This window comes from Fistularia commersonii, chromosome 7 (genome assembly GCF_037954325.1).
Source record: "Fistularia commersonii isolate RoL2024-O1a breed Wild chromosome 7, RoL_Fcom_v1.0, whole genome shotgun sequence".
NCBI lineage: Eukaryota > Metazoa > Chordata > Actinopteri > Syngnathiformes > Fistulariidae > Fistularia > Fistularia commersonii.
In genome coordinates, this window is record NC_141290.1 from 6,776,686 (window position 1) to 6,801,708 (window position 25,023).

General features: G+C 48.2%; 1 protein-coding gene across 2 annotated transcripts; it reads left to right on the forward strand.

The window, feature by feature from the left end:
- Positions 1 to 3,168: 3,168 nt before the first annotated feature.
- Positions 3,169 to 25,023, forward strand: tubgcp6 (tubulin gamma complex component 6). 2 transcript variants are annotated; one of them, XM_086149416.1, is made up of 25 exons: positions 3,169 to 3,350; positions 4,148 to 4,951; positions 5,041 to 5,204; positions 6,016 to 6,229; positions 7,341 to 7,499; positions 7,586 to 7,707; positions 8,235 to 8,298; positions 8,390 to 8,499; positions 8,583 to 8,674; positions 9,849 to 9,988; positions 10,964 to 11,113; positions 11,250 to 11,331; positions 11,716 to 11,804; positions 11,933 to 12,048; positions 13,390 to 13,528; positions 13,657 to 13,755; positions 13,847 to 15,920; positions 16,172 to 16,300; positions 17,731 to 17,899; positions 18,526 to 18,667; positions 21,045 to 21,239; positions 22,103 to 22,235; positions 23,298 to 23,517; positions 24,087 to 24,280; positions 24,753 to 25,023. In XM_086149416.1, the coding sequence occupies exons 2-25, from the start codon at positions 4,160 to 4,162 to the stop codon at positions 24,842 to 24,844; spliced, it is 5,880 nt and encodes a 1,959-aa protein (XP_086005542.1). In that variant the 5' UTR covers positions 3,169 to 3,350; positions 4,148 to 4,159; the 3' UTR covers positions 24,845 to 25,023. The 2 variants fall into 2 exon arrangements, with proteins under 2 accessions (XP_086005542.1, XP_086005544.1); XM_086149418.1 differs by having other exon boundaries at positions 13,669 to 13,755.

The following is a 25,023-nucleotide window of genomic DNA, read 5'->3' on the forward strand; positions in this document are numbered from 1 at the left end:
TCTCCGTTGATGTATTTTGCGCCACATTATGCGTCACGCGCTGCTGTAGCGCGTGCGTAATGCGGCTCGGCATTGTTTGCAGGGACGTCGCTGAAAAAGATGCCGCTCGGATGACATGAGGTGTTCTTCCCAAACCTGGATGTATCTTTCTGCATTTACGGTGCCTTCCCAGATGTGCACGTTCCCCGTGCCACGGGCACTAACACACCCCCGTACCATCACAGACGCTGGCTTTTGAACTTTGTGCTAATAACAATCCAGACAGTCCTTTTCCTCTTTGGCCCGGAGGACATGATGTCCATTATTTCCAAAAACAATTTGAAATGTAGACTCATCGGTCCATTTCGGGTGAGCTCGGGCCCGGAGAAGCCGGTGGCGTTTCTGGATGGTGTTGATGTACGGCTTTGGCTTTGCACGGTACGGTTTTATCTTGCATTTGTAGATGCAGCGACCAATTGTATTAACTGACAATGGTTTTCTGAAGTGTTCCTTGACCCACGTGGAATTGGCCTCTTCACAAAGATGCCAAACCGTCTGAAAGATTGAAGATCACGCGCATTCAATATTGTTTTTCGGCCTTCTCGATCTTTTGGCGATATTACCGCAGATGATAGAATACCTACATTCCTTGCAATTTCATGTTGAGAAAAGTTCTTAAACTGTTGGACTATTTGCTCACACAGTTGTGCACAATGATGAACTTCTTGTGGGACGCCCCGTTCACAGGACTGTCTCAGAAAATTAGTATATTGTGATATGGTTTATCTTCTGTAATGCAATCACAAAAACAAAAATGTCATACTTTCTGGATTCATTGCAAATCAACTGAAATATTGCACGCCTTTTATTATTTTAATAATGCCGATTATGGCTTACATCTTAAGAAAACTCAAAAATCCTATCTCAAAATATTAGAACATCATGAAAAACTATTTTTTGTTTTTTTAATTGCATTACAGATGATAAAGAACTTCATCACAATATTCTAATTTTCTGAGACAGTCCTGTATACCCAATTACGACACTCACCCGTTTCCAATTCCAAACAGGTATTTTTTGGCCATTTCTCAACTTTCCCAGTCTTTTGTTGCCTCTGTGTCGATTCTAAAAGAGCAAATATTTGCAAAAAAGCAATAACTTATCAGTTTGATCATTAAATATCTTTTCTTACAAGTGTATTCAACTGAATATAGGTTCAAAGTGACATGACAATGTCTTGTTTTTATTTACGTTTTACACCCAACCTTATTGGAATTGGGGTTTGTATGAACACAATAATGCCAGTCTTTGCACACAGCATAGAGTCGTGTATGTGTGTGGTTCCCACTCCCAGGAAAGCAGTGTAAAGGATTTCCACCCGAGCAAGTCCCATTGTACGTTATTACCACAAATACCGCACATCGGGCGCTGCCATCGATCGCCGGGACAAGAATCAAAGTGTTTTCTCTCGGATGTGCCTGTCGAGTTTGCTTTCTCCACACGCAAAAAAAAAAAAAAGCAAAAAACCTGGAACGCATCAAAGCAGCGACACTCCTATGCTTTGTCTTGCTAAATATCCCCATGGGGTCACCGTGCTAAGCCAGTCGTACGTGTCCCTATCAGTTTTGATCACCCCTCGTCCTTCTTTTTCTGCAAAGAAATACTGACGAGCATCCGAAAAATGATTCAAAGTTGCCCGCATCGGGGTTGGATGTGCACCCGGCGCGCTGCTGCTCGGATATTTTCCACCCTCGGCGGGAAACGAGCGCGTCGAGCACCAGGTTGTGTTTCACCTCCACGTGTTTTCGAGACTTCTAATGAGATTAGGCTTTGATTTCTGCCCGCCGGGAGGAAGAGGAGGAGGAGGAGGAGGAGAAGTCGGCGAAAAATAAAAACAACAACGGCATGGTGTCATTTTAAACAGTTGTTCTGCTGAATAATTTACAAACTTGGCAGCGGTGAATTCTGCGGCTCGATGAATCGAGACACCCATGAGCAAACTCTTAGCTCACATTGTAACCGAAGCGGACCCCCTGCCCCGATTGGGGTGCGATAAATGCAGGGGTGTAGAACTCACTTTTGCACTTTAAAGCGAGTTTAAAATGCACCTTTTGGGATGAGCTTCAGTCTCGCGGTGCAACTTTGGGTGTGACTGTAGCTCCGGAGGTCACGTTATCCTCAGAGAGTCCCTAGCGGCTCCTCCCAAGGCTCTGCAAAGCCTCCTTGATCAACACGGTGACCCCAATATAATCAGGACGCCTTCATCTCTGTTTCGAAGAGTATATTCTCAATCTACTAGTAATACTTTTTCTTTTGTCCAGAGGAAACATTTGGCATTCTCTGAACAGAATTCGCAGTCACGCGAAATAAAAAGCTCATAATTAATATGCTTAAGAGTCCGAGAGATTTGTTTCAGTGGGAAAAATGTAAATACTCCCCTCCACGTCTGCCCGCGTTATATATGTGTACCTTATAAAACATAACCGAGCAATGAGGTGGCTGTCTATTTGCATAAAATAATATTCTCCGGGGGAGATGACCGTTTCATGAGGCAAATCATCTGACTCATGAATAAATATAGGCAACCCCCAAGCAGGGTGGCTCACCACATATGATCCAAGTACTCATTTCAATCTTTTTATTTTTATTTCCATGCAAAGACAATATTACAAGAGGTGCTCAAATTCCCAATCCAATCTGTTCTGTCTGCAGTTATACAGTGAGATAATATGCAGGCAACTTTGACATGTAACAGTGACTATGCAGGATGGTTTTAGCCCTTATTAAATATGTCCTTATAACGATCATCTCCTTAGCTGTGTTACAGTAAGAACACAGTTTCCGATCAACAACAGCACAAGGGGATTAGGTTCAGTAGAGAAACTGTGATTTACCTGAGGGATCAGGCTTCAACCGCATGTTTTGCGCTTTCCCATTTATTTCCGTGTCTTTGAACGTATCACCGACGAAACGCGGTGGCTCGACAAATGACAGCCGCACGATTTTTTGATTGACAAATATTGTATCGAATCAAATGGGCCGCCGTGGTAGTTTCATCCAATAAGCGGTGGCTTCCCGTCCCCTAACGCCCAATCAGATACGAGACGTCCAGATTCCGTTTGTTTTGAAGCCGAATGGCAGGCGAAACATGCTAGCTCTTCGCCGCGGCACTGGATATTAGCTGGATTTTATGTGCCAAATCGAGATTAAATCGAAACACAGATTAGTGAAGATTCAAACAGGGTTGGCTTGCGGACCCTCCTCTTCTTCACTTCGCTATATTTGACTGAGGAGCTCCACAGGAGGCTTGGGGAGGGAAGAACTGGTGGAGACACTGGACGCACTCGCCGGTAGAACCCCTCGTCTTAAAGGTAAAAATTAAATTTTTGCTCGAAGTTATGATGTATGATCTGTAATTGCATTCTTTTATACAACGGTTTAAATGGTAAAAATGACTTATTACGTTTAGCTCATAGATGAACCGCTAGCTTACGCCAGCTAGCTAACGCGAGTTTCTTATGGCTTGTGATGTACCGCCACTGCTAATCTGATAGATGTAGCCTTAGCAGGTATTCTCGGAATCTTAGTTTAAGTGTAATAAAACTCAGTCAGCTATTTCTTTCTCATTTACTAGTTCGTAAACCTGTAACGTTACGTGACATAGTAACAGCTCTTTTTTCCCCTCCCACAAGCCATCACTCCGTTAAGGAACCTCTCCTATGGGGATCGATAAAATCCTTATTTTAAATGCATACCGTAAATCCCCCCACAATACCTCACACATCATGCAGGAAGGGTTACATCTGTTCTCGATCGTCACTTTATTTATCATTTTATAAAGTTGCTTATTTTTACACTACCGCACTGACCACGTTTCTCATGTGGTGATAAACAGAAATACAAGCGTTGTTTGGTGTGTTCTTGTCCGGTAACCTATTCCATACAGCTGATTCTGATTGACATTTTCAGGAAAAACAATATTTCTGCAACGCAATCTACAATCCAAAAACAAACAATAGGTGAATTGAAGATGTGTACGTGTGAATGGGAGGGTGAATACGTTACCCATCGATCGGGCCTCTTGCCAAATAACAGCTGGGATAGATGCAGGGTACACTGTATAGATGATGAATGAATGAATGAATGTTTGTGTAACTCACTCACACAGGCAGGGGGGGACATGGCCACGCATCCAAGCCCTCTTCAGCCTGTGAATTCCCGCTACGACGTCAGCAGCGTCACAGGCCTGATCGGCGCCTTGTGTGACCGCAGCCTGTCCGGGGTATCGTGGAAGCGCCGCGGCCCCGGGGGAGTCTCCAGGGAGAGCTTCCGCAGGGATCTGAAGAAGCGCGCCTATGGCGCCCTGCTGTCAAAGCTATTCCAGGACGGCTCCAAAGTGTGCGGCTCAGCTCCAGGAATCCTGGCCAACACGCCGGCGAGGAATAAAGTTCTGATGATTTGTTTTGATCTGAGGGTCGCTGGGTGCAGGGAGGAAGCGGAAAGGCTGGAGGAGCAGCTGGAGAGGTTGCCAGAGGGAGTTTCCTCTGGCCTGAGGGAAGTAGATGCAGCCCTTGAGCTGCTCGTGAATCTTGCCGGCTCCGTGCCGCCGCCTCCAACTTCGTTCAGTCGGGACTATATGAGACGAGAGAGGCCTGTCCTGCGGAGGCCTCAACCCTGGGGCTACCAGAGCGAGGAGCTGCAGAGGCTAGAAGCTCGGGCATGGGGTTTAATATGTGGAGAGGAATGGGGCTCCTTGGAGAGTGTGCACGGAGCGCAGAGGCTGATGGACGCCCCGCCAGGAACGGGGTTGTTTGCACTGAGGACTGCGACTGATGCAGAGGAACGCTTTGATAAAGAAACCAGGATGACGCTGTTCGGAGCTCTGCAGCACACTCGCACGTCAGACATGGATATTAGGCTGGACCTGCCTCCCGTGCCCAGCAATATTGATGTAACGGGTCTCACTATCCGGGTAGGAGTTTGTCCAGCGAAATGTTCGTGTCACAGTGAAGTACTCGGGTCTGACTCCGTGCAGTTCATCTTGTTTCGTCGCGTCTGCAGGTTCCTCCTTGTATCGATCAGTCCGAGGACGAAGGCTTCCAATCGGCGTCCAACCTGACCCCCGACTCTCAGTCAGAGGCGAGCCCCAGCCCAGAGCTTGATATATGGGAAGCTCTTCGCACGTTCAAGCCCGGGGTGCGTCGCAGCTGGGAAACCATTGGATGGTAAGAAGCGTACAGCGTTTTTTATTCCCCCAAGTTAGTTGATTTAAAACAATAGCTCCTTAAATGAAACAACAGCCAGCAGAGGTGTCTGTGGTAATTGATGAAACTAATAAACAATCACGGCGCGCGACATAAATCACAAGCAGAAGACGCAGACGTTCGCACGTGTACTGAACCTTCAAAAGTAGCCAACGCGGAGCCGGCCAGTGCGGAATATTCATGGCAGGATGTGTTGAAGCATGAACGCTGTCAACGTGCATCAAGGCGGATTTCTGTTTTTCTGACTAGCTCTCGAGGGCGTAAAGCACTGGTACGCCGTCTCCGTCACCGTGGCATATTTCACAGGTTTCAATGAGGTTCTCAGATCATCTGGGCTTGCGCTGCCTCTCCAGGCTCATATACACCTGCCTTTAAATCAAAAGTATTACTTTTAAGCAGCATCAAATGAAACGGTGTTCAAAAAATAAATCACAGATGAAACTGTGGAAATGTCAGTGTGATTTTTTTTTTTTTTAGCTCGAGAGGCTTCTGCCAAATGTCTACCTCTTCTGGCAAAAGAGGCGTGATTTAGCAAACCGCCGCCGTCGCCTCTTCAATGAGACTCATCAGGGTTTTTTTTTTTAATATAAGATTCATTTTATTGGTCCCACACACAAAAGTGTGCAAATAGTAGTAATAGTACAAAAAGAAACTCAAAAAAGCTGCTGCAACTAGCTGCTGCACCATCCTTTACCGCAGAGAAAAAGCACATTTCTTTACTTTTTTTGGGCCTTGACTCAATTCTACTGCTCGTGTTCTGTGACCGCCCCAGGCCTCCCGGGAACCGGGAGTCGCTCTACCTGACGGAGGCGGGCCGGGAAGCGTTTGACCAGCTTTACCGTCTGCTGGAGGGGGAGATCAGGCTGGTCAGCTCCGGCGAGCCATCCCCTGACCTCCCGCTGCCGCTGGCCTCCCAGACCCAGCTGGTCAGTGACACCCTCAACGTGCTGATCGGAGTGGCGTCGACGACCTTCCCTCTCAACCAGGTGTGACATCTTTGATAGTGAAGATTAACTCTTCCTCCGGGCCGGGGAAATTAGTTTTTTGTTTGTTTTTTATTTGTGTGACGTCTCGGCTCGGGACGACATTGGAAACGCACGGGGGCAACGTCAATAACGCAGAATTACAACATCCTCTGCTGGAGAGGAGGAGTTGCAGCTCAGACGCGGACAAAGGCATGAATCAAATGAAGGAAACACGTCCCGTTGCTGTGAATTGCATCCAAAAACGTCTGAAATCCTACCTCTCCAGCCGGGAGACGGAGGACGGTCTGGTATTGATTTATAGATTTTTTTTTTTGTTTGTGAGGACAGTCACACTTCCCTGGAAGTCACACACACACACACACACACACACACATTTCGACAGGGACAGGCTGCTCATTAGAAAGCCGGGGCTCTCTGGGGATCAGCCTTAGACATCAGATGTCAGCCGGAGCTTCTCTCAGGAGGGGCAGTGGTGGTCGGTGCTCCTGACGCTTCCCAGGTAACCCCTAATAGGCACTTGGTCCCACCTGGACCTGCAGGATTCTGAAGCTACTTGCTACCACCATCACGGTGGTGCAAATATGACTGGGTGGATGCTTTTCCCAGAAGATAAATCACTTTTCAGTGTGAACAGGTTATTTTGTGTACCCTCTTAGCTCCTGTTCTTAAAAATCCTTCAAGGGCTTTTCATCATGAACCTCCAGACCCCGTGCGTCCGGCAGACACTTCTGCGAGGTCTTTGCAAAGTTTATCGGATTAAATATGTTAGTCAGTATTCCTTGGAGGCGGTTGTTACGATTGCAGGGATATTGTCCGGGTTATGAGCGTCTCCCAGGAGGGCGCCGTCCAAGAACACTGTCTCATAAAACAGCCATAAGGACGACGCCGTCGCAAACAACCGACTCTTCGGTGTCATTTGATATAATAAACCAGGAAACGTACTTTCAGGAGGCGGCGTGGAGGTGACTCCGACAGTATCCATGAAATTCAATATTCGAAGGTTTGCAAAGACAATCTCTGCCGCAGGGTTGTTTTATTAGATGTTATTAGTCTGCATGTTTTTTTTTATTGTATTATCACTGTGAACGTACGCCTTGTCTCCCCACCCCAGAGCGTCCAGTTCGACGTCAGACCCGGCGTGCGCCTGTCGGGAACCTCCCCGGAGAGCGTGGCTCGCCTCCTGGGGGAGCTGGCGCAGTACGGCACCCACTACCTGAGGCTCAGCCGCTTCTCCCAGCAGAGCGTAGACAAGAGAGGCCTGGTCTTCCAGGTGATTTATTCTTTTTTTTTTTTTTTTTTTTTTTTCCCCAGTTCAGAGAATTGTTGCATCCAACACTTGTTTTCTCTCTTTTCCAGGCATTCACAGGAGGCCTGAGGAAATATCTGCATTACTATAGGGCCTGTGTTCTCAGCACGCCGCCCACCCTCACACTGCTAACTATTAGCTTCCACTTTCGCAAATTGGGCCGCCAACTCAGGTGAAGGACGCTTGTCTTTTTTTTCTTTTTTTTTTTTTTTTTTCTCATTTCGTATCTGAGGATGCCCCAGATCAGGTTAGGCAGCAAGTTAGGCTATGCAGTGTGTGTGTGTGTGTGTGTGTACGTTTGTGTATGTCTTTGTCCAAAAAAAAAAAAAACTCACTAACCCAAGCTTACTGTTCTTTATATTTCCTGTGCATCGTGTATTTACAAGTGTATTTGCAGTCCCTATGTCCTCTATTGTAAGTCACTTTGGATAAAAGCGTCCGCCAAATACAATGTAATGTAATGTAATGTATCCACAGCCCATTTTACAGCAAGGGGGGCCTTGATACAAATATCATTTAATAATAATAATAATACATAGGATTTGTACAGCGCTTTTCGTGGTACTCAAAGACGCTATACAAGTGAAAGACAGAAGACAAAGGACATACACACAATTATTGGGAAAGGCTGTAGGTGTTGTAAGTGGTTTGGAAGGGGTGTGTCTTGAATTTGATCAATAAGTCTTTATTTCAATCCAGATACCTGTCAGAACTGTGCTGTGTAGACGGGCCTCTGGGCACGGGCCAGGCCACCTTCCCTGTGGTGAGTGCTCTTTTACCCGGGAGCCGCAACATGTTATCCATCAATGCCTGTGTTTAGCCCATGAGAAGAAATGTGATGTGGCTCTCCTCAGGGGGTTAAACTGCTGTCCTACCTGTACAATGAAGCCCTGAACAACTGCAGCAACGAGAACTATCTGGTCCTGCTCTCTCTGCTCCGGAGCAGCTGTGAACCCTACACGAGGTCGGTGACCGGACACGATATACGGCTGAGCCTTGCTGATTCCTGCGCGGCTCAATCGTCTGATTTTACTGCACCTCGCTCAGGTTCGTGTCCGACTGGGTGTACAGCGGCGTGTTCCGGGATGTTTATGGAGAATTCATGATCCAAGTCAATGAAGAGTACCTCAGCTTCCGAGGTGCACAGTCACACACACACACACACACACACACACACACACACACACACACAGCTGCGGCATAAACACTTTACCTTCAGTCGGCGGGTGTCTGAAAATGAAAAAGCCTGCCAGACAGATTGTCTGGCTGAGGGAAAAAAAAAAAAGAATAGATTTCATTATTGCTTTTATCACCTAGTTGGATTTGTCCTCGTGTCTACAAAGGATGTCGTGAAGTTATTGGACGATGATCAGCGGGAGACAGAATCAGCCGTCGCACCGCGGCCACGGGTATCCGAGCACATGGTGACACAGATAAATCACGCCTCCCTGTGTTTTCCATTTGATAACTCTATATTGACTAAACTTGGGAAGGTTAAATATATGTCTTGCACACACTCCTCTCAAATCTACTTGCGCTCGACAGAGTCAGGATTGGCTCACGTTCAATTAGCAGCGGCGAAAGGAAATAACACTCGCCTTCCGACACACGCAGCAGGAACTGGCGGAGCCTCTGTTATCACGCCGCTATTTTTCCTTTCCTTTTACAACGTGAGTTTTCAACAGTGAGCGCGGATCGCACAAGCTCTGCGACTCCGTCAGCTGTAAGATTATTATTTTTCACGGTTTAAAGACGCGCAGTTTAAAATCGCGCGTTTGCAGGGAAGCCGAAGACCTCCTGTCACAGACAAGCAAACACCGTCGTTCTGACTGCGCCGCCGTTAATATGGTTTTATACGAATCGTTAAACCCCCGTCCAAATATTGCATGTCACGCGGCGCCGCATTGAAGGTCAGATCATCCCGTCGCCGTGTCTGGCTAAGAGGTTAATTTGCTCATCGGCTCCAGCTCATCAACCGCCGCGCCGCACCTGTGCCCTTCGCGCCTGCTTTTTTTTTATTTCGGAGGGCAACGCGAATGTCATTGTTCTTTTTCGGAGTCCGCCGGCCAGAGAAACGGCCGGCATCTCGGCTTTCTCCGGCGAGTTGCGGGCTTTCTGCAAGAGCGCTGCTAAGCGCTAACAATTTCCAAATGTTAATTCAAGCGACTAGGCCTTCTCCATGCCTCCTAGGTCATACTAATAAGGCAGCCTGCGGGCCAAACGCTGGCTTAGCATCACTCCGCCGCCGTTGCTTTCTGGATATCACCCCCCAGCAGCTGTGTTTGTCTAATCGCACTTTTCGAATCTCTGCAGATAAACAGTTCTGGGTTCAAGGCTACACCCTCATCTCGAAGGATGTGGAGGATTGCGTGCCCATATTCCTCAGACATATCGCTAATGATGTGTACGTCTGCGGGAAGACCATCAACCTCCTGAAAATCTGCTGCCCACAGGTTTGTTTCCCACTCCCGTGTCTGCAGAGGGAGGGATTTAATGCAAATGGATGTTGAATGCAGGTATTGCTTCATCCAGGCATCGCGAAAAAAGAACTTTAGTGTTTATTCACCGCAAGAAAACAGTCAGAGCATAAAAATGGTAATCCTTTAGATAACCCTGCCATGTTTAATCTTTTTCATGCCGTTAAGAGCTCATTCAATACATTTGCTTTAGAGATTTAGCAGATCTGCTTTGACATCTGCGAATCCACGATTCCCCCCGCAATTATCCACCTGCCAGCCACTTCACAACAAATCCATGCCTCCCCCGGGGGGGCGGGACAGATAATCGGCACCGCGCTTGCGTCTTATCGATACGCCGACATCGGCGCGGCGACGCATTGTCTGGCGGCAACACGGCAAGCGTCGCACTCCGATCCACCGTCAGGTACAGGAAGCCGACGCGGACAACGCGGAGGCCCTGTCACCGCCGCCTTCTTTGATCAGAAAATCAATACATTGACGACATCATAATGCCCCCTAATTAAATAGAAGTAAAATAATATTTTCTGCTGTCTCGACATCGCACTGGGCGGTTCTGCATAACCTGCAAAATTCCCTGAGTGGCGATTGACGCGGGAAGGTTCAGCGCGCCAGACAAAGGCCAGCTGTCAGCTCCGAATCACGCCTTTTCTTGCAATCAAGTTTCCGCCTCTGCTAATTGCGCCGCTTGGATTCTAACCGATGCACGGCTTCAGCCCAGACTCCCGGCTAACAGAGGCTTTGTCTGAGCTGGTCTGAGAACGGGGAAGGGTTCCAGCAAACTGGGAAAATTTCAATTGAAATAAATTGGACTTTTTTTTTTTTTTTATGTAACCACAGTTCATTTGTTTTAATGAAAAACAAAATGATGGCGATATTTCACACTGCGGTGCATCGGGAGCCTAAATCCGCATAACGAAAAATAATCAAAACTCTCACTCGCGTCCGCAGCACTACATCTGCATGTCTGAGCTGCCGGTGCCTCGCATCGCCGTCACCTTCTCGCTCCAGGAGGTGGAGGAGATTGAGAGGGACTGTGCCGTGTACCGGGGCCGGATGGAGACCATCGCCAAGCACAGCGCCGTCAGCAGGGAGGAGCAGGTATGCGAACATGCAGAAGCAGCATGGTGTTGTGTTTTCTGAAATCTGTCATTTCTTGTTTCAATTTCTGCAAAAACAGTCTTTTCCAAAAAAAAAAAAAAAAAAAAATTTTTTTTTTTTTGTGGTTATTTCGAAGGCCCTGCGAACGGAGCGGGCACGCCAGGAGCTGATCAATCAGGTCAGAGTGTCTGCAGTCAAAACCCTGGAGAGCATACGTGGTTAGTGTTGCACTAAAACACACACACACACACACATTAATATAATTCCGGGTCGTGTTCCTCACACACGCGCCTCCTTGCTAGGTGAATTTTTCGCAAACGGCTTGGCTTGGAGTCTCAACCGCACTCGCTTGTTGACTCCTGAATGCGAGTGTTTCTCCCTCCTCCGGAGAGAGCGGGAGGATGCGGAGGGGTAGTTGCGGCGAGAAGTGATTTGAGCGTCCTCCGGTGCTACAGGCTATGAAATCTAATCGCCGCCGCTTCGCCTCAGAAGACGGCCGGCCAAGTTTTGGCGGTCGGGGGTGCTCGGTACGCGTCCTGTTTGCAATGAGGCAGATGGCGAAATGGTACGAGAGAGCTCAGCGCCGTCTACCTCACCTGTAGGGCGCCAGGTGTCACAGCGTCTGGCAGAGGAGGCGAGGAAACGGGAGCGATTCGAGGAGCTCAGGCAGCACCTGGAGCAGGAGCAAGAGGTGCGTACGAGATTAGCGACGACATCATTGTCACGGTGACCCAGATTGTAATTTGAATGTGTTTACCAGCTTTCGTTTTAGTGAAAGACATATAAACGTGTGCGCGCGGCGGTTTTGTCTGGTACCAGTGGCGAAGCGCGGCAAGACAGAAGCAGGAAGAAGACGACTTCAGCTTCGCCCGAGAGCTGAGAGACAGGGAGAAGAGACTCCAGGCCCTGGAAGAGCAGCTGGAGCAGAGAGCCAGGTCTGATCGCCTCCACCGCTTCTGTCCGAGGCATTTGTTGATAATTAATTGGCCAGCAGACGTCTGTGGACAAAACCTGTCGGACATGATTTCTATTTGACGTTGACTGGACCTCGTTGCTGCATGGGCGAAATGTGATCGGAATACAAAACAACTCCAGTTTGGTTTTCAGCGCATGTTTGATCTAAACTCTTTTTTTTTTTCCCTTTTTTCTGCATTATAGCTTTGAAAGAGTCAGACTTTAAAGTTCTATTGCTGACATTTTTTTTTGTTTCTTTGCATTTTCTTGAAGAAAATATATATGGCTCGAAAATGACCCGTAACGCCATAGATGTTACTATAGTTATTGATTTTAAAATGAAAAAAATAAATCAACAAATTCATTTCAGAGATGTGTTCTATACCCCTTACCAATATTCTGGTAACACAACATCCTTTAATTTATTTATATCATTCTCTTGAGGTTAATTTTTCTGTTTTTTATTGAAATCGAGAGGTATACTAATAACAATAAAAAGGCCCAGAGAACCACAACAAAAATTTTTAAACCCAATATTTTCATGGACGAGGAAGCCTAACAAGGTAACCAAGAGATGAGAAAAAGAATTGGAATTTTAGTTTTTATTTTTAGTGTATTTTAAAGCTGATTTAAGACACGGGTCGAAACTGACCCGTTAACACCGGGGATGCTACCAGAAAACTAACACAGGAGGAAGGTTAAGCACAATGCCTGATTATTTAATTGGGTCCCATGCACAGCACTTGGTATTATCTTGTTCTGCGATAACATTGCTCCCTTTTTCCTGGCGGTGCGTCGCTCCCCGCTGCCAAAGCATGTCGCGTCGCAAGAACACAACATAGGCATCGTGAAGCCGAGGGGATGATTGCGCTTCTCTCTGATCTTTAATCAAAGTATTTTCACACGTCTTGTAGTTTACATTAGAGGGTGGAAACTATATGCTACAAATGGTTTCCAAATCCACGTTGCCAGGCTTGTAATCACGCATCCGTAATTGCTCGTGCACACGTTCTAAGAACAAGCCTTTTTTACCGCGCACGCACATTTTTTCCAGCTTATTACACGGGTGATGATTTGCATAGGTAAAATAGCTATTGTGCTTCAATGCTAAAATTCCAGGGGACAACAACCTGCGTTTGGGAAGATAAACTCGTCGCTAGTCTTGTACTTATATGAAGCTAATTAGCGCCGGTGGTGGATGAATGGCCCGTGCCATCAATTATTATTTGAGCTCGTGATCCGAAATATCCATGACCCTTTTCCTCCTCGTACGTTTCAAATGTTAACTTGTGACAAGTGTGCCCTCACACTCCCAATTACAGGAAGGAGCTTATAGCTCAATACAGCAGTTTGTCAGAGGAGGCTGCCCGCAGGGAGAGACGGGCCATGTGGAGGGTGCAGCGAATGAGACTAGATGAGGCCCGCGCACGGTTCTTCATGCACGACAGGCAGCAGCTGCAGGTTCGTGGTATATCACAGGAAAGCACTTGCAGAGAGAAAAAAAAAAGGCAAAAATGATCAAATGGGTTTTGTTGTCATTCTCGTTTGCGGCAAAAAAGCAAAACAAAACTCTCGGGATGTCTTGACAGCTACTATTGCAGGAATATCCCCTCGGCCAGAAGAGACTTGGCGTGGAAGTATTGCCATCTCTTCCCCCGGCAGAAACGACTCCACCCCGATCCACAATGGTACGACAACAAATCCTCAGAGCCGCTTTCTTTTCTACTTTGTATTCTCTTCTAAAGTGTGCACTTGAGGCAATATCAAATTCATTTGCAGGAAAGTCACAGCGCAGAGTTGTCTGAAGATCAGCCAGCGGAGACTCAGGAAGCGGAGGCTGTAACATCACCGCCGCCGCCCTCCCGCGCCTCCACCCTCGATACAGCGGAAGCAGATATCTTTACGGAGAGAATTGACGTCCGTATCTCTCTCCCAAAATCACCCGCTCCTGATGGCCAACAGGTCGACACAGCCCTGCAGGAGATTGGCTCTGACCTACCTGAAGCGTGTCCTACAGCGCAACCTGTGGACTATGACTTCAGTGCCCCCTTTAGTCCACTTGAAGGTATCACTTGCCAAGCCCCAGCCCAGGCCAGGCCTCACTGGGAACCACAAGCTTTTCCCTTTGGTCAAGCCTCGGAATCCAGCTTTCCTTTTGGCCAGCTAACATCAGAGGAGCCCCAAAAGACAATGAAAACAAGTGCTTATCTGTCGCAAACCTCGGCTCAAGTCGTGCGAGCCGTCGACGGCTCAGTAATGCCAAATCCGCCTGAAGACGGCGCACTCCATACCGTATCTGCTAGCACACCAGAGAAAGGTCTGAATAATGTGCATCTCAAAGATGGCACGGGACTGTCCAGCAGTGGTGACACTCGAGCCCAAAGCTCAGATTATCCGGTCAATGGGAGTGAGAGTACGTCAAAGGTAACTTATGCCCCAAGTGCAGACCAGACCATTGGAGTGAGTCCGGATGTCCTTGCCCCCCAGTCCGTCACCATGCATGGGGATAAGTCAGATCTCATTAATACTGATCTGTCAAATACATCTGTTCTTCGGACTCTCTCCACCATTGCCACCTTGGATCCCAACGACAAGAGTGTAGATGGTCCCGAGCTTTGTGCTCCCCCGCCCAACACCACTCCTCATCGTCACTCGTCTGACACTCACATCAAAGTTGGAGAGGATACTTCAGAATTTGTCCCTCCTCTACCTGCTCAAAGTGTCCACAGTCACTCCTCGGACGCCATTATTAAAGTTGGGGACTCTGTGTTGGATGTTGCTGAGGAGGAACCTGGCTTGAGTAAGCCCAGACATGCCTCGGACTGTATCCTTCAGCCAGGGTGTTTGGTGTCTGGAACTGAGCCGACCCCGTCTTCATTGCCTCGAAGCGCTTTTGGTCATCCCTCAAGTGCCTCATTGGGTGTTGGGTTTTTGGTTTCAGGACAGGAAGCACAACTTTCCCCTCTGCCTGGCAGTGCACACGGCCACTCCTCAGACTCCAGTTTAGGCATCGGATGCGTGGTGTCCAAAAACGAGCCATCCTCAGCACCGCTACCCGGGAGTGCTTATGGGCACTCTTCTGATTCAACACTTGGGGTTGGTTGTGTGGTACCAGCGGTCGAGCCTCAACCCTCTGCACTGCCAGGCAGTGCTTATGGGCACTCTTCTGATTCAACACTTGGGGTTGGTTGTGTGGTACCAGCGGTAGAGCCTCAACCTTCTGCACTACCAGGCAGTGCTTATGGGCACTCTTCTGATTCAACACTTGGGGTTGGTTGTGTGGTACCAGCGGTAGAGCCTCAACCTTCTGCACTACCAGGCAGTGCTTATGGGCACTCTTCTGATTCAACACTTGGGGCTGGGTGTGTGGTACCGGGGGTAGAGCCTCAACCCTCTGCACTGCCAGGCAGTGCTTATGGGCACTCTTCTGATTCAACACTTGGGGTTGGGTGTGTGGTACCGGGGGTAGAGCCTCAACCCTCTGCACTGCCAGGCAGTGCTTATGGGCACTCCTCTGATTCAACACTTGGGGTTGGGTGTATGGTGTTGGGGCGAGAGCGTCAACCCTCTGCATTGCCAGGCAGTGCTTATGGGCACTCTTCCGATTCAACTCTTGGGGTTGGCTGTATGGTGTTGGGGGTTGAGCCTCCAGTCTCTGAACTGCCAGGTAGGGCTTTCGGGCACTCCTCTGATTCAGCACTCGGGGTTGGGTGCTTGGTGTTGGTGGAAGAGCCCCCAAACTCTGCGCTGCCAGGCAGTGCTTACGGACACTCGTCAGATTCATCACTTGGAGCAGGTTGTGTGGTGACCAACAGAGGCAGAGGAGATCAGCCGGTAGGCGATGATGATAAAGGTATACAACATTGAAAATACATTCAAATACACCACAGCCATTTGTGTATAATGTACCCGAAAGCCTGAAAGTAAGCTAGAAAACCTATTAAAGCGAGTATATTTAAATTCATGCCGTTATGGGCGAGGCTACATGATAATTAAGCGTCATGCTAACTGCTGTTGTAATGCTGAGCTGAAACTGCCTTCTGCCACAGTGATTTACGGGAGACGACCGTCTGTTCGAATCATTGTCCTGCATGTCTGCTGTAGGTCTGAAGCCGGAGAACCCGGGGGAACAGCCGCCCGAGTTCCCAGGAGAGAAGTCTGAAATGGAATACCTCCTGGCCTTGTCTGCTCAGTATCAGGTGGAGCACTATGAGGACAGCTACAACCTGATGGGTTAGTCGATGTTCACGTCGAACAAACAAATGCCTTCTAGTGCACCGGTGTTTGTTCACTTCTGAGAGTTGCCGTATGCTAAATTATAGAAATCTGCTGCCTCTCGGGGACAGCCCTGTAATGCATTATTTTCAGGAATTAAATTGACATGCAGACCCAGTGGACAGCAGTTCAGGTTTGACAGATAAATGCGATTAAGTTGGATGTTTGTTTTTTTTTAATCTATATACATAACATCGCTGTGTAACCACCTTGCAGATGGTGCTAGTCTGCATTTTAATTGCTTGTTTCGAAACAAGAATCCCCTTTTTAGCGCTTCATTAGCTTTTGGACCGAATTAGTTTTATCAGGAGAACTTGAATAAGTTGTAATAATTGGGCGAGCTGGCCGAGATCCTAATCTCGGACAGCGAAGTGACAAATTACCTAGCGTATTTCACACAGGGGTTCTTAGGAGGATATTATCCCTGCGTGAAACATCTAGGATACTAGAGGCATATGAAATACCGCCGCCGCCGTCCCGCTTATCTGCCTCATTGGTGCTGTCTGCAGTTTTTGCATCCTTTGTACAAGTCCTGCACTCTTGAGTATACGTCCGCCAAGCGTCCAAGTCCCTCCTGACCCTTCTTTGTGCCTCGATTTTCGCTCCCCACAGTGGTATCCAAGCAACAAATAGCCCGATGTCCCTCCAGACTCTTAAAGTGGCACATCAAATCAAAATGCTTTGTATATCGGTAGTTGTTAAGCAAGGCCTTGAAGTAGATGTAAGCCAACGGACCCTGACTCAAATGGGTATATTGTGCAACTTTGTTTGCCATTAACACGGTGCTAAGTGAGTACCGCCGGGATGTTCGTGATCGGTATTCAAGGTTCCGGCTCGGAAGGGGTTTCCAAGGCCCTCGGAGACCCGGTAAGTTGGGATATCTTGTGTTAGCGCTATCCTCCGCTTTCAGGCGGGAATGGCTGTCCGCCGCCAGCCACGCCCCTGGTAAACAAACACCAGGCCATCTATTATGTTGTTTTCGTGCAGAAGCGAGTCATTTCATACAAAGGAGGAGCTTCTTGACCACTTCTGAAAGGAAAGTCTGCTTGATGTCTCTGTGAACTCCCGTCTCCGGTTTTATTTTCTTTTTTTTTACCGTGTTTCTGCTTCGCGTCCCATCCCTTTTCCTTCCGCTTCCGCAGCCCGGAACCCACGTCAGCCTTCGGATATCCGGCTGACAACAGCAGGCGTGTCGGGACGGCGTCCAACTGTCACGGTCGTCCCGAAAGCCTTTTGTTTTGTTTTCCGTCAGCTTTAAATCGTTGACTTACTCCGCTGTCTTTCGCAGTGCACGCAAACAAATGACAAATTCCCTCAACTTATAAGGTTTTCTCTGCTCTGAGTGATAAGTTGCAGCTAACCCTTCCTCCAAACACGCTCTCGCGCAGCTTCATCTCCGGAGTGCCAGCTGCTGAAGCAGGTCACCCGGGGCCCCTGCAGTATCCCTGCCGACCCGGCGCTCGGCAGAGCCACGGACACCACCGCCGTCCAGCTCAGCGAGATGGTTTCCTTGCCGGTGCTGATAAAGCACTCCGTCACCACGCCGCTGATCACGCAGTGAGTGGCTCTGCCTGCCGCCGTCTGTTTTAGCAGTGGAAACGCAGTCTGGAAGCGTCCCATCCATTTCCGTTCATAACCGTAACCCTGACTCAGCTCTTAGCCCGCGTAGGACAATGTAGCTGTTAGCTGTTACCCGTGTCCTCGATACTTATTTCTGCTAAATCAGGCCAGTTGGATCGTACCTGGATGCATTTTGCGCGCGGGGTGGAATAATTGAATTTCCCCATTTTTTTTTTTTTGTTGGATGCTCTTGTCGGCAACAGCGGTTTCCCCCTTTTAATTTTTTTTTTTTTGCACACAGTGCAGATTTAGCCTTTTGTGTGCAAAGAAATTGATTTCTCCACCAGCTGGAATTCGCTGCACTAAACTTTTTCTTCTAAAGCGTCATCCCAGGCTTCTGACAAGGCCGTGGAGATTTTTCAACTCTTGCATTTTATCTTACTTCGCCGCCGACTTATCGGAGAGCCCTCCACATTGTTATATAAATGTGAATCGCTCCGGAATAATTTAAAGTAATGGGATGGAGAAAGATACTAGCATGTCCCTGAGCTAATCTGCACGCCAGCGTCACTGTCAACCCCCTCTGTCGGGCTCAAACCTTTGTCTCCACCTTTCCTCCTCAGCCTATCCTTGGTGAACAAGGCGGTGGTGGACTATTTCTTCGTGGAGCTGGGAGTGGAGAGACACTTCGAAGCACTCCGCCATTTCCTGCTGATGGAGGACGGCGAATTCGCGCAATCCCTCAGCGACCGGCTGTTTGAGAAGGTGACACCTCACTGAAAAAGAAAATCTATCTTCTGGGCTTGGGGAAACAGGATTGAAAAAAGTCTCTCTACGACACGCCAGCCTTTCCCGGAGTTAATTATATTTTCGACGGCTGATTAACACGATGAGAGACGTTCCATCTGCGCATTTGTTTCAAGTCAAAACCGGGAAGTATCGATTTTTCCAGCTAATATAGCCCGTAACGTGTGAAGATAAAACGACTTAACGCGCTCGGCTCGCCTCCGTGCGGGTGACGTCTCGTCAGAAGCAGACGTTGCGCGATCCGAATCTGTCTTCAAGATTGTCGCCGTGAATTCAGACACGGCAGCTGACTCGGTGCTCCTGCCCAGCGAAACGTCTTGGATTTCAGTGAAGAACAAAACTCGTGGTTCTTGAAACCGCTGCGTCGGGACCCGTGGTTTCACACGCTGCCTCTCACGGAAGAGGCCGGGGGGGGGAAGAATCTTCGGAGAGACCCGCGCAATTCGGCTCTCGGCGCAGATACTTTCCGTATAAAGCAGGTGTGGACCGCGTTCTTTTAGATGATCGGCAGAAACACAATATTCACTCCAGGAGCGAGCGCTTGGAGACAGCGGCGAGGACAGCGTGATAGAGGCAGAGGGGCTACGAGGGTCGGGGAGACCGGCACTGATGATCTATTCCGACCCATGACAGGAGCGCTAACGGTTTCACGCTAGTAGCGGCAATTATGCAATAATAGCTTTAATATCAATAAAATAGATAACAGCGTTGGACGCCTGGCGAGACACTTCTTTCAATCAAGCCTCACCCTCTGGGAACCTGAAAAAAGAAAGAGGCCAGCAACCCGGGAGAAGATAGGAGGCTACCGTCACCCAATGATGACAGGGCATAAGTGCAGAGCCTATTTAGCACCGTGACTTGGAAATGGGTCGAGTCAGTTGTTCAATGTCCACTGTAATTGGCATTTATTTACCATTTTCGGCACAGTCTGGGCGACCTTCTGCCTGGATCAGGCGGGGTTGAAAGCGATAGAAAGCGAGGGTGTGATAAGCACATCAGCGCTAACAGCTACATTGAGCATACAGCTAACAGCGAAATTGTGAAATAATGATGGCTGCCTGGCAGAACCGGTGCGTTAGATGAAGCCCCGCCCCCTGGGAAGCTGCCCAATGAGAGCCCAGGGACCTGGCGGAAGATAGGAGGTTGCTATCATGCACCGATGAATGGATAGGAAGAGCGGGAGGAACGCGATTCCTCCGCGGAGTAAGCCTACACCAGCATAACTAGCGGCTAGGCTAACGTTAACTGTAAGCGTTCTCAAAAAGTAAAGTTTTAAGCGTGTTCTGAGACGAAGAGAAGGTGTGAAATTGGAAGATGGTTCCTCCGGAGAGGAGCTTCTCGGGCTCCCGCCTGGATTCCTCCTGCTGCAGGGCGGCGGCGGGCTGACGGCGGAGGCCCGTCTCCCGCTCTGCAGCTTTTCTAAAACCACCAATTGTTCATACCTCCTCAAGTTTATACCTCATCGTCCTTCGTCGGCAGGGCGTTCGGCAAAAAAAAAAAAAAAAAAGAGGTAAAAAGTGACTGAATATTAGATTTGCCTTTATGTAGACGCCAGCTAAAATCAGATAAAGGCTTCAGTTTTGCTGGATCTGAAGTAAAGGTGATTTATTTTACGTAATGTAATATCCACACGTCTGGCTGTGCTGCCCTTTATAGGGGAAAAAAAAAAAACACTGGGTGTGTTCAGGACATCTAGGTGACTCGTCAAACTATTCAAAATCTAATTTCTCCAGTTTGGGTGTTTTGCAGCTCTCGCCCAGGTTCTCTAGGTTGCTCATTATGTCGGGCCTGAGACTCTGCATAAAATAACAAGCTTAATCATCTCCAAAGCACAGGGGTGTTTTTTTTTTTTTTTTTGTTTCTTTTTTTTTTTTCTTTCCTAGAAATATTCATGTGCATCTGTCCCTCGGGGCCCCGTGAGACGGCGGGCGTGTTTTTTTTTTTTGTTTTTTTTTCTTCCGGCAAACAAACCGATTTCCCTGATTAGCACACCTCCATCCAGAAAGGGAGCTAATCATTGTAATCAACTACCTGTCGTTTTTGTTTGCAATGGAAGAAACCTGACAAATTGGCCAAAGAAATAAAACCTCATAAAAATGAAAACCGCAGGTGATAAATGTTCTGGAACGCTGATACGCATGTGATGCGTCACACTGGGTCGCTGAGGCGGTTCTCATTTCCCGCATGTTTTGATTCAGGGTTTTAAAACCGCGTTTTTATTTTGCGTCGCTTTTCGAAGGGAAAGCGTTCGCCGGGTCGCCAGCTAGTTATCCAGTCGCCCGGTTCCTTTCGCACCGGACGGTCAAATCAAATAGTTTTCTTTGTGTCCGTGCAGCTGGGCAGCGGGCAAACCCCCGGCGAGCTGCTCACCCCGCTGGTCCTGAACTCCATCCTCAGCAAGGCGCTGCAGTACGGCCTGCACGGCGACGGCCCGCTGGCCGGCAATTTCACTTTCGCCCTGCGCTTCCTGCCCGACACCTTCCACCCCCACGCCCCCGACTCGCTCAACTGTCTGGAGCTGCGCTACAAGGTGAGCTCCGGCGGCGCTTTGGAGCCACGGAGCAGTTTGCGCTCCGTGCAACCGACCGTACACGTGCCCGGACAAGATGGGAAATTAGGAAAAAAAAAGGTCGGGGTGGCGGGGTGGATATCGGTGTGCACACACCTTTTCTCAGAGTCCAGTGTCTTTCTGTTCTAAAAAATCTTTCACAAATGCAGTCATTTATTAAAGTCAACATGACCACCTGCGATTTTTTTAAATATACACTGCTCAAAAAAATAAAGGGAACACTTCAAAAACACATCCTAGATCTAAATGAATGAAATATTCTTATGAAATACTTTGCTCTTTACACAGTTGAATGTGCTGACAACAAAATCACACAAAAATGATCAATGGAAATCAATTGTATCAACCCATGGAGGTCTGGATTAGGAATCACACTCAAATTTAAAGTGTAAAAACAAACTCCAGGCTGATCCAACTTTGATGTAATGTCCTTAAAACAAGTCCAAATGAATCTGTGTTGCTTCCTGAGTGGACACTATGATTTCACAGAAGTGTGATTGACTTGGAGTTACATTGTGTTGTTCAAGTGTTCCCTTTATTTTTTTGAGCAGTATATATATATGAGTAATCTTCATGGTTTTATTTCTGTCCCTGCAGCAGGTTCGGACAGAGTACCGTTTGTCCGTTTGCGAGCCGCTGCCGCTAAGCGTTTTCCAACTGCTGCAAAATGCTGAAAAGACCAGACGGATAGAGTAGAACTGGAACCGAGCCGTCGGTGTCTGACGTTTTCTCCTCCAGCCTCGCTCGACCTCTGCCTGTCTGGTACCTCCACACTCCCTCGCTCACACCGTGCGTGTTTCTGTGTGTGTGTGTGTGTGTGTCAGGTGGACTGGCCGCTGAACATCATCATCACCGACAGCTGCATGAACAAGTACAACCGCCTCTTCTCCTTCCTGCTGCAGCTCAAGCACATGGTGTGGAGCCTCCGCGACGTCTGGTTCCACCTCAAGAGAACAGGCAGGGACGCCGCAGATGCACGTTCTGACCAAAATACCCGTTCAAAGAATCAGCAACACTGTTAAGTGTTACGAAAACACGGCACGGCGGTTAGCGCCTCCTCCGGGTTCCTCTCGCAGTCCGGACACATGGCGGAGATTCGTAGGAGAGCCTACAGGACTGTCACTGAAAATTTGAATATTGTGATAAAGTTCTATATCTTCTGTAACCCAATTACAAAAACAAAAATGTCATGCATTCTGGATTTGTTACAAATCAACTGAAATATTGCAAGCCTTTTATGATTTTAATATTGCCGATTATGGCTTACATCTTAAGAAAACTCAAGATGATCATGATTTTTGTTTTTTTAATTGCATTACAGAAGATAAAGAACTTTATCACAATATTCAAATTTTCTGAGACAGTCCTGTACATTGTCCAGACATGTGAATGCGAGGGTTTTTACCTGTGAGTGAGCGAGGGAACGATTACATGTCTCTATAAGTTGTGCGAATGAAAATACGGCAACAAAGTGTGACTGAAAAACTGAATGTTCCAGAGGCCGAACAATTGTACGTCTCCTTATGTGTCCCTGGGATCTCAACCATAGGCTCCAGCCTCCTGGATGACTGAGTGAATACATAGCCAGTATCATCCCTGCGTGATCATTATGAAACCACTCAGATGGGTCCTGGCGTGTGTGTGTGTGTGTGTGTGTGTGTGTGTCACACTTGCGTGGAGGTGTGGACGCCGTTTGTTTCCACATCAGCAGGATGAGCGGGGCTGTGACCGAAGCAGGTTCGAGAGCAACGTCTGCGTTTACTGTCATTTCCATCGTCGAGTCTCCCCATCGATTTTCGCTCAGAACCGGGAAAAAAAATGACTTAAAGCTCCCAGAGGCCGTTATTGATTTTTTTTAGTTTTTATTCTTATTTCCGCCTCTGACCCACAAGCACGTTTTAGAGCCGTGTGACACGGGAAAGCCGCGCGTTCTCACATTTGACAGGAGGTTATATATGAAACATTAGCACGTTAGAATGTTAGCGCGCCATCGTTCACGTGTCTCTCGGTCTCTCCCAGCCTTGGTGAAAGGCGCCGGCGCCGGACGCTCCGTGCAGTTCCGGCAGCTGCAGCTCTACCGCCATGAGATGCAGCACTTTGTCAAGGTGATCCAGGGCTACATCGCCAACCAGATCCTCCAGGTGTCCTGGAGCGAATTCACGGCCAAGCTGGCCACCGCTAGCGACCTGGACGCCATCCACCGCACGCACGCAGACTACCTCAACAGAGCCATCTTCAGGTCGGTAGTTGAACCGCAGCGGCACGAGGGATTATTCATCCCTTCATCCATTCATCGTTGTCTCTTTGTCTCCTTTGAATGTGTGAAAAAGAAATTGTTACCGATTCATTATTTCGCTTCCAATGCTGCCTTTCAAGAACTAAACCGTGTTTTTGGCAAGTTTTGCACTTTTTTTTGTTGTTTTTTTTTTTTTTTTTTAAATGTATTCTCTTTTAATCCTCCCTAGCTAAAGCCGCTGAAAGGCAAGGAGAAGTTTATCCTCCACAAAAGCAATTCCAGGGTTTTAGCTACTGTTCAGGATTCAGACGCTAAAACGCGGTGCGAGCGACGGAGGTGTCGGTGAACTCTTCACATTCCCGGAGTCCCGGCTCGCACCCGTCATTTCATCTCCTCCAATCGCAGCCTCCCGACGGGAGCGCGAATCGCTCACGGACTTTTGAACCCGATGAATGATTTATCCTCATTAGCGGCTTCAGAAGAGTCTCCGCTCGTGACCCGACGGGTTCAGAGTGCCTTGTTATTTTAACGGCGTTTTCTGAATCTCTGAAACCCTTCTCTTCCCCCCTTAGGGGTCTCCTGACGGAGAAGGCGGCGCCGGTCATGAACATCATCCACAGCATCTTCAGCCTCATCCTCAAGTTCCGGGCACAGCTGATCGCGCAGCCGTGGGCCGACCAGCAGGGGGAGGCGGTGCATCCCAGCTTCATTGCCATGCAGCAGTCGTACAACACCTTCAAGTATTACTCTCACTTCCTTTTCAAAGGTGAGAACGAGGATTGTTTCCATTCAGCCTGTTATGGTTGAGCTGTTTATCCCCCCCCTCCCCGCCTCCGTCTCCAGTGTATTGAAATTACCCTCCAATCCCCCTCCCGTTGTCATTATTCACTTTCCTCTTGTTATAGATAAAAAAAGGAATTTGCTTGTCGCTCTGGTGAGCAGTTGTAAAGCCCGAGGATTCTTACGAAATCCTTACATATACATTTCCGCGGCGTTCGGCCAGCAGGAGGGAAAGTCAGAAAGGAGAGGTGGAATCGGGAAAACAAAGAGCCGGGGGCTTCCCTCCTCTACCCCCCCTCAGTGTTTCTCTTAACACGAATCCCGCTTCATTTGGAAAACCCGCCCGTTTTATTTCTGAAAAATGTGTTTGTCACCGTAGTTTCAGTTGGTTTGGGTAACGCGCTGACCCCGGGGTCATTCCTGGTGTAATGATTATGGATCTCTTCCTCCCCCAACAGTGGTGACTAAACTGGTGAACAGAGGCTACCAGCCACATCTGGAGGACTTCCTCCTGCGCATCAACTTCAACAACTACTACAAAGACTCCTGAGGAGGCGGCGTCCAGTAGGGTCACTTTGGAAAGTTAAGTGTGATCAGATCTGTTGGTTCTCTGGTGGCCCTGGTACTCCACCTGCACTTTAAGCGCACACCCTCCTCCAGGATTCTTGTTTTCACGCTGTCGATACAAGCGAACCGGCCGTTTAATAAATTCTCGAGCTCTCCAACATC

Bases quoted from the DNA above. Each gene is read 5' to 3' on its own strand.
- tubgcp6 (XM_086149416.1), top strand. From the start codon at position 4,160: ATGGCCACGCATCCAAGCCCTCTTCAGCCTGTGAATTCCCGCTACGAC. The intron at 5,205-6,015 runs GTAAGAAGCGTA...TGACCGCCCCAG, and splicing joins AGCTGGGAAACCATTGGATG to GCCTCCCGGGAACCGGGAGT. The intron at 8,675-9,848 runs GTGCACAGTCAC...GAATCTCTGCAG, and splicing joins AGAGTACCTCAGCTTCCGAG to ATAAACAGTTCTGGGTTCAA.